Genomic DNA, 10,000 nt, shown 5'->3' on the forward strand with positions numbered 1-10,000 from the left:
AGTAAATTACAAGACAAGTCATGAATAATTAAGATAAAACAATTTACGAACAGTAACAACATTAAATTACACCTTTCGTATATAAACTTTGAAAACTTGAAAAAAAAAAATCAAAGAGAAGAGAGATGAGATGGAATAGTGTGCCTGAGCGTACCCTTGATAGAAGAGAACTCTAACGCCATTAGATACAACTTTTCTTAGATTTATGTATGCTTTCTTGATACTTTCATAGCAACAATCCAGTAAGAAAGAGATAATAATAGTCAACTTTAAATTTAGATTGACTGACTCCCATTCCACGTGGAATGCTTAAAACAACTTTAAGATATGCAGTTAAGAGTAAAGTCAGCCTAGGATTTTTTGTAAGGTAAAACTCAGTGTTGTGTCAAACAGAAAAGGATTTCCCTGTTATGTTAAACACCCATTGCTGTGTTAGGAATATCCTGCCCTCTTAAAAAAAAAAAAAAAAAAAACATTTCTTGAAGAAGGAAGAGAGGCAGATAAGGATTTCCCAGTTATGTTATTCACTTACACATTGTTTTGTTCGGAATATCCTGCACTCTTATAGAAAAAAAAAAAACTTACTACCTGAAGAAGGAAGAGAGGCAGAGGATGCACTCTTCCGTCTCAAACCTGTTTCCAGTCAGATATAGCCAGTTAGGGCAAGGTCAAGAAGTCCAACTACTTTGGGATTCCCTACTTGCTTTACCCCATTAGGGCCATAGGGACTAATAACCGATACGGTTATAAGCACGGCTATTATACGAATGATGCTATTGATAAATATAAACTACAAATATATGAATCTGGGAAGATTTTTGCAGGGATCTATCATCGTCATTTTTTTTATATATATATATTTTCGCATTTGCATGCACCTTGTAAATGTGCTATCATATATCGATACTCGTTATAATGATGGTACTACCGTTAGAGATGGTCCTTTGACTGGATCCATCTCTCTGGTTACGGTTCTTTTTCCTTTGCCTACACACACGCTTATAGTTTGGCCTATTCTTTCCACTTTCTCCTCTGCCTTCATGCACCTGACAACACTGAGATTACCAAACATTAGTTTTCTTCGCTCAAGGGGTTAACGATTGAACTGCAATTGTTCAGTGGCTACTATCCTCTTGTAAGGGTATAAGAGACTTACGTTATAGTAAGCAGAGCTTCTAGGAGGACACTCCAAAATCAGACCATTGTTCTGTAGTCTTGGGTAGCTCCATAGCCTCTGTTCGATTGGCCTTCCACGGTCTCTTGGGGTAGAGTTCTCTTGTTTGATGGTACACTCAGGCACACTATTCTAACATTTTTCTTCCTCTCGCATTTTTCAAGTTTTTAAAGTTTATACAAATGAAATATTCAGTTTAATTTTGTTAATGTTCTTGAAATGTTTTATTTTAATTGTCCATTACTTTTCTTGTAGTTTATTTCTTTATTTTCTTTCCTCACTGGGGTATTTTCCCTGTTGGAGCCCTTGGGCTTATATCATTCTGCTTTTCCAATAGGTTTGTAGCTTAGCTTGTGATAATAATAATAATAATAATAATAATAATAATAATGATGATGATGATGATTTGAAAAAGATCTAACTGGAAAAAGTTCCAGGGAAGAAAGAGAACAAGCAAACGTATATGGTTTGAGCTATAGCGAGGCTCTTAAATAATTTTTCTTCGGTAAACTGAATCCCTATTTTATACCATTGACTGTGAAAATTAGTCGAAGAAGTAGATTTAGTTTTTAATAATGTACTGCTTATCCAATGATTTGAAAAAAAGAAAATAAAAAAAACAAATTGACAGGAAACAGTCCTCATTCTAAGAATCCTTATCAACTGCGACGTCATTTCCACGCTAACAGAGGCAATCCAACTTGTTTTGAGTATTGTTCTCCTGTCTGGTGTTCAACTGCTGATTCTCATCTTAATTTGTTGGACAGAAACTTACGGTCTATTAAATTTCTTATTCCCGATCTAGATATTAATCTCTGGCACCGTCGTTCAATTAGTTCATTATGCATGTAGCATAAGATTTTTCATAACTCTGACCATCCTTTACAGTCAGATCTCCCTAGACAATTCTATCCTGTTCGTATTACTAGGCAGGCAGTTAATTCTAATAGCCAGGCCTATTCCATCATGAGGCTCAATACTACGCAGTACTCTAGAAATGTTATTCCTGCAGTTACCAAGTTGTGGAATGATCTTCCTAATCGGGTAGTTGAATCAGTGGAACTTCAAAAGTTCAAAGTTAGAGCAAATGCTTTTTTGTTGACCAGCGGACATGAGTCTTTTTATAGTTTATATATGACATATCTGTTTTGACGTTGTTACTTTTTTTAGAATGATTTATTGTTAATTTGATCTCTTCATTTATTTATTTCCTTATTTCCTTTCCTCACTGGGCTATTTTTCCCTATTGGAGCCCCTGGGCTTATAGCATCTTGCTTTTCCAACTAGGGTTGTAGCTTGGATAATAATAATAATAATAATAATAATAATAATAATAATAATAACTGATGGACGTCCAAAGTAAGACGAAAAGATAACAGGCTAACGTTAATACATGCTGATCGAGGACACTCCCCCCTTCCAATCCCACGATAAGATTGGATCTATACGGTTCTGGACAATATTTTCCCGTTGACGCCCTGTATTGTTTTGTTGTGGACTGGACTCTTCCTTTCGTGTATTCCAAGCCTTTTATAATTTTTTCTTTAATGTATATTTTAGGTTTGAATAAATGCGATTTTTATAATGATTTAATGTATTAATGTTTTTAATTATGTATTACCCAAACATGTTATTTAGAAAACGTATTGTTATATATTTTAAGTTTTTTTTTTCATAGGGAATTTGGTTCACATACGCGCAAGGTCCCTTATAACAATGGCGAAATTTATTTAGGGGTTACTGACATGTTTCTTGCTCATATCCGCTAGGCCTCGCTGCCACTTAAAAATAAAAGGACTTTTATAGTTTTCGCAGTGACAAAATAAACTTCTGCCCCAAAAAACTTATTGTTCACAGTTTTAGATAAAATTTTGCCTTTTGTTTCAAGATAATAATCAAATGTTGCCAAGATGCCTTCAATACATTTAGTGATATCAATGGGATGAATTGTAAATTAGTAGGAAGGAGCAGATCATAGAGGTTATATTTTATTAAATCATACATTAAAAATGAACTCTTATATCACTAGGAAGTATACATACAAAATTTAGCTATTGCTGTACGGTATGATTGATGTTTATTCTAAAAGCCTAGATATCTATGGTATAAAAGTACGGTACGGTACGATTCGTGTACAGACAACAGCCAAATTCCATATCGCACCGTAGCTTAGGTTTAAGCTAAATCACAAAGCAATTACTATTTCATATTTGGCCGCTTCAGTGACTGCACAAGTCTAAGGTACTTGTCATTTCAATTTGTAATATACCATGCATATGTGTATGCATCTCTGGCATTACATAATTGATATGTCTGTGTTTAGTTTTTGAGGTATAACATTACAGACATTTTCGGTATTAACCATATAATCTAATATTGTTCATTCGACTTGTCCACTTTGCTTGATTTTTAAAACTTTATTATAATTTTCTAATAGAGGAGTGATCAGAGGAAAAAACGATAGACCTTAGGTCATGGACGAACCCATTAAATTATGAAGATGATCCGAATCTGGATTTGTATTTTTCGCCATTTTAAAGATAATGTTAAACCAACTGACCTATATTTACGAAATTTTCACCAGAGATAGAGCTCCTGCCATGACGACCCCTTTAACTTTTGGAGCTCCAGATCCAGTACTGGATCCGGATTCGAGATCTGGATTTTCATTTTTCATAATTTTATTATTTCATCAAAACGAATTAATACATTGTATTTTCACCAAATTTTAACAATATATAGATATTATGCATCGGGAGAAACCATGAAATTTTTGTAGGGGATACAGATCAAGATCATGATTCTGGATCAAAATTGTACTTTTCACCAACTATTGTACAGTCAGCATATGAAAAGTGGGAGGCGATGTCCGTAGACTTTAGTTAATTGTTGGCAATATTCATTGGTGGAGGTCTGAAATCTCTGATTGCTCTTGTTATGAAACACTTTTGTTAGTAATTTTTTAATATCATTGCTTCATATTTCTTTTACTTCTCACCACGAAACTTTCTAGCATCATACGTCTTCAGTGTTATCTTCTGCATCACATCCCCATCAATTTTGTACAATGCCTTTTCTTGTTTCATCCTTTTCTCTACTCTCAGACTTTTGGCAAAATGTCTAAACTTCATCTACTTTTCCCCTTATTGGGCTTGCTCAGCGAATATGCTGTTGTTCACTTTACAAAGTGTATATATGATTATGTCCCATAATTCATTATCGCCCTCGTACCCTTGTTTCTTCTCTAAACTAATAAACGGTTACTTTTCTCACCATTAATTATGAGCGTTTCTGTCAACCAGACTTGCATTACACAAATTGTGAAGTTACTGTCCCTCAGTTACACTGTCATTACCACATCTTACTATGTGTAATCTTATTTTTGATGAAATTCCTTCTCTGTACCAATGCTGTGCCCTTTTATATCTTCAGTAGCCACCTCTAAATGTATTGGCAAATTAATCCACTCTTCGAGTCTTTTGGACCAGCCTCTCTGCTAACAACGTCTTCATTATCAACCACTCTATTCTTTACTTTAATTTAAATCTCATTTTCTCAGGAACCTTTAAACTTTAAATTAGGATTTACTTTTGTTAACATTTATCCCTTTCGCAGTTATTATTTCATCATCTTTACATACTCCTTCTGTCTTGCAATTGAACGAGCAATCTATTTTCCTTCTTTAATGTCTCATTTACTCTTAACCCCATCCTTGAATTTCCATTCCAGAATCTTTAAAAAAATAAGTTTTCATCCATCTTATTCCCGTTTGGTACACTCGCTTTCTTAACTTTCTTATCAAACTCATTGGTCTCAGTTGCTTCTAGAACTCCATTCTAAACGTTTTCCTAGCTGTTAAAGAAACCTATTCTGCTTACATTTCATGTAGGTGTTCATTAGATCTACCTCCAATATTAATAAATTAATATTCCAACTGGTGTGTCCCAAAAATATACAATAAACCGTTTAATTTCTATTTCATCCTTCATACTTATGCATGTTGTGATTATTCTTTTGCCCCACTTCTTCCCGACATGCAAACCTCTTCTCTCAATATATTTCATCCTTAATTACTCCCATCATATTAATTCTAGAACTGTGCTATTTATGATATCTAACTTTGTAAAGTGTCTATAGTGTAACATGGTAATAATTCAAATCATGGATGAATATTGGCCAGATGTACAATGTTATTATTATTACTTGTTAAGCTACAATCCTTGTTGGAAAAGCAGGATGCTATAAGCCCCGGGGCCCCAGCTGGGAAAATAGCCCAGTAAGTAAAGGAAACAAGGAAAAATAAAATATTTTAAGAACAGTAACATTAAAATGAATATTTCCTTTTTATTGAAATGAATACTTCTTTTGTTAGAGAAATTAGATAGAATAGTGTACCCTCAAGAGAGCTCTAACCCAAGAGATGGTGGAAGGCCATGGCACAGAGGCTATGGTACTATCCAAGACTAGAGAACAATGGTTTGATTTTGGAGTGCCATAGAAGAGTTGCTTACAAAGCTAAAGAGTCTCTTCAACCCTTACCAAGAGGAAAGTAGACACAGTACTAATATTTGTTTTTGTTTTACTCTGGCAGAATCTCTATAAAGGAGAGAGAGAGAACTCTGTCTGATTGCGGCTGAGTCTCGCGTACTGGTATTCCTCCTTCCATAGAGAAGTGCCTTTACTTGTAGAAATCGACTGAAGATGAATATGAAGGCATCCCTGATCAACAGTTTCGTGGCGGTGTTTGGCGTCTATGTCGTTTTGTGTGACGTGTTTGTTTGTCACACGGTAGCACAAGGTAAGTGTCTTTTTATATTTGTATTTGTATCTTGAAGAGTATCTGAATTACAGCGACGCCTTCCATCCGGTGGTTTGATGGTTTTCATTGTATTATTAATAACTGATTTTTGTTTCTATGGACAACTTAAAACGAAAATATCATTTATCAATTAGGACCAAAATTTTGAAATCAAATACTTTTTCCCGTCGATAATTAGTGCAAAATAATTTTGCCATTTGTATAAGATTCTATTTTTGTGTTAGCATTCCCACAGAAAAGATGAAAATTAACCAAAATGAATATGCTGTCGAGATGTCAGGGATGAAAAGTTAACTTGAACAAAGAACCAAAAGAGTCCATGTATTAAATTGCTATATGTTTAAGAACCAACTTTTAGACTGAAGTCTTTTCTTAACACAAACGCCAAAAACAAAGTTATTACCACCCTTTTAATGGACTAACGGCATACAAGAGTAGGTTAAGCTGTTGATGCTTCGTTCAGTATTCATGTTTTTATTAGTTGCAATTAGCAGATCACTTAGAGAAACAGGATGCCAAATACATTCGCTACCCCCCACCCCTGCGCAAAAAAAAAAAAAAAAAAAAAAAAACACAATATTTTCACAGATTTTTATTGACTTTTTTACTCAAGGAAATTGAAAAAAAGATACTCGACATAAATAGCTCTAGGAGAAAAAAATATGATGTTTTCTTGAATTACTTAACTGTGAGTTGGAATACCTGTCAAGCTTCGGTATTCCCTTACTTCTTTCAATTTCCCTCTAAAATCCGAGGAGACCCTACCTGGCAATTGCTTTAGGCCGACCTCAACATCGACTTCTTTTATAAGAAATAATTACTCCCCATGGACAATTTTCTTTGTTACTAACAAAGTATTTGATAGCATTTTCTTATTTTACCCAGTTATTTTCTTTAAATTTTATTAAACAAATCCTTCAGTTATTTAATCTTTTCAAGTTTTCATTTTGTACATATATTCTCTCTTACAAATTATGTTGTTGTTGATTACCTAAAAGCTTTTATCCCTATTCTCTTTGGTTTATATATTTCTTTTATTTATTGTGCATGAGTATTCCTTTTGTATATAATTTTCTCTATATTGCAAAGATTTTCTATCTAATTTTTAAAAATGTTTTATATCTTTCAGGCTGTGGAAATTTCTCATTTTCCTTCTTTATACTTCTTTCAGCGATTCTTAATCAGAAACGTCTTGGTGTAGATAATCTCAATCCCGTGGTCTATTTTTTCTCTTATTGACCTGTTATATAAAAATCTATTTGTTCCTGATTCTTTTTTCAGCCTACTCTTCCTACCCTCGCCTACATGTTTCTCGAAAGCGCCTCTACCCTAAGCATGCAAATTTTACCAGAACAAGACACTACCGTCCCTCTGGTAGAACAGGTAACTTACTATATAATGCCCCTATCTTCTCTCCTTAATCATTCTAATTATTTTGTATTCATTGTCGGTTGCAAATCGTCTGTATCTTTAAAATCCGGGTTTTTGGATCCTTCGACCTTAATGATTCCAGTGACCTTGCGTCGGTTTCATCCTTGTGGAACAACAAGGAACATGACAATGCTAGTCTCTCTCTCTCTCTCTCTCTCTCTCTCTCTCTCTCTCTCTCTCTCTCTCTCTCTCTCTCTCTCTCTCTCTCTCTCTCATTTGTATCAACGAAATTATAAATTGCATAATTTATTGTTAATTGCGTTTATCACTCTATTATGAAATAATTTACAATATCACGGCACCATTCGACAAAATCTGACAAGTATATCTTTCTTAGACTGAATATGCTTGTCTCGTTTTTGTTCAAATCTTTACTCGGATGAACAGCGCTATTAATGACAAGTTAGTCCTTTCTTCCATGTGTGCCACTAGACTGAACGGTCTAATGATACAAAGCCAGTCACGGGATTCCCTCATTTTGCTTTCAAGTCGGACAAAAAAATTATTTTTTTTAAAGAGTGATTCTTCAAGCGACAATTGAAAACTAATCCAGATGGTTTTGGCTTTAGTATGCCTTGTTTTGTATATTATGAAGTAATTCTTAATGGTCTCATATCATGTATTACGTTCCAATGTATCGAATGAATGATAAGTTTTAGGCCTACTTTAGACCTTGTTATTCATTCGCTCATACATTTGTTAAAAAAGTATATGACATGTTTCTAAATTGATTTTAGTGCTGCCTTTGACCGTGTTAATCATGAGGCCCTTGTTTTCAAACTGAAACAGTTGGGAGTGGGTGGGTTGTTTCTTAGCATTATTATTGATTTTTTAAGTAATAGATCTCAAAGAGTTGTTGTTGATGGGCACCATAGTGATTATAGGAATGTGATATCCGGTGTTCCACAGGGTAGTGTTCTTGGCCCATTACTTTTCATACTATATACACATGACATGTGGTTTGGCCTAGAAAACAAGCTTGTTGCATATGCAGATGATGCTACTCTCTTTGCATCAATTCCATCCCCTGAATGTAGATCTAGGGTTGGTGAATCCCTTAATAGAGATTTAGCTAGAATTAGTGCATGGTGCAAATTATGGGGTATGAAGTTGAATCCTAACAAAACTCAAAGTATGATTGTAAGTAGGTCAAGGACGGTGGCTCCTCAACATCCGGATCTCAGTATTGATAATGTTTCTTTAAATATGTATGACTATTTCAAAATTTTAGGTGTGATTCTCGACAGTAAATTTACTTTTGAGAAACATATAAGGTCTCTGTCTTCTTCAATTGCACAAAAAATAGGCTCTTTGAGAAAGCCTTTCAAGATTTTCGGTGATCAATCTATTCTGAAGAAGTGTTTTAATTCTTTCATTCTACCTTGTTTTGAGTATTGTTCTCCTGTTTGGTCTTCAGCTGCTGATTCTCATCTTAATTTGTTGGACAGAAACTTACGGTCTATTAAATTTCTTATTCCTGATCTAGATATTAATCTCTGGCACCGTCGTTCAATTAGTTCATTATGCATGTTGCATAAGATTTTTCATAACTCTGACCATCCTTTACATTCAGATCTCCCTGGACAATTCTATCCTGTTCGTAATACTAGGCAGGCAGTTAATTCTAATAGCCAGGCCTTCTCCATCACGAGACTCAATACTACGCAGTACTCTAGAAGTTTTATTCCAGCTGTTACCAAGTTGTGGAATGATCTTCCTAATCGGGTTGTTGAATCAGTAGAACTTCAAAAGTTCAAAGTTGGAGCAAATGCTTTTTTGTTGACCAGGTGGACATGAGTCTTTTTATAGTTTATTTATGACATATTTGTTTTTGATGCTGTTAATAGTTTATATATGACATGTCTGTTTTGACGTTGTTACTGTTTTTAGAATGATTTATTGTTAATTTGTTCTCTTCAGTTATTTATTTCATTATTTCCTTGCCTCACTGGGCTATTTTTCCCTGTTGGAGCCCCTGGGCTTATAGCATCTTGCTTTTCCAACTAGGGTTGTAGCTCGGATAGTAATAATAATAATAATAATAATAATGTTTTATATATATATATATATATATATATATATATATATATATATATATATATATATATATATATAGAAATAAATTTCTACCTAGCCCCTTCTAATGATAGGCCAGGTCGAAACCAACCATGTCACGAGAGCCCATAAAAAGAATTGGAACCTGACGCTAACAGCTGTCCGAGGATTTACCTGGCGAGACATCAGTTTCTTACCAGCGAGTTTTACCCAATTCCCCGGGCCACACACACACACACACACACACACACACACACACACACACACACATATATATATATATATATATATATATATATATATATATATATATATATATATATGTGTGTGTGTGTGTGTGTGTGTGTGTGTGTGTGTGTGTGTATATATAAGACCAACCATACAAATTGCGCTAATATAATTGACTGAAGTGTTGCGAAGAATAATCTGAATAAGGGATGTAATGAAACACTTGTTTTAATTTTCCCTCTATTGGAATATTGAAACTGATTTAGGCTATTAGTCATACTGTGAAGTTTCAA

General features: G+C 34.2%; 1 protein-coding gene across 1 annotated transcript in view; it reads left to right on the top strand.

The window, feature by feature from the left end:
• The window catches only part of LOC137632593 (phenoloxidase-activating enzyme 1-like), a 50,788-nt gene that overhangs the window by 4,405 nt on the left and 36,383 nt on the right, over nt 1-10,000 (top strand). Inside the window, exon 2 of the mRNA XM_068364624.1 lies at nt 5,766-5,972. Coding sequence (XP_068220725.1) covers nt 5,876-5,972 — 97 coding nt within the window. The 5' untranslated portion in view covers nt 5,766-5,875. The remainder of the gene's footprint in view (nt 1-5,765; nt 5,973-10,000) is intronic.

This window comes from Palaemon carinicauda, chromosome 41 (genome assembly GCF_036898095.1).
Source record: "Palaemon carinicauda isolate YSFRI2023 chromosome 41, ASM3689809v2, whole genome shotgun sequence".
Classification (NCBI taxonomy): domain Eukaryota; kingdom Metazoa; phylum Arthropoda; class Malacostraca; order Decapoda; family Palaemonidae; genus Palaemon; species Palaemon carinicauda.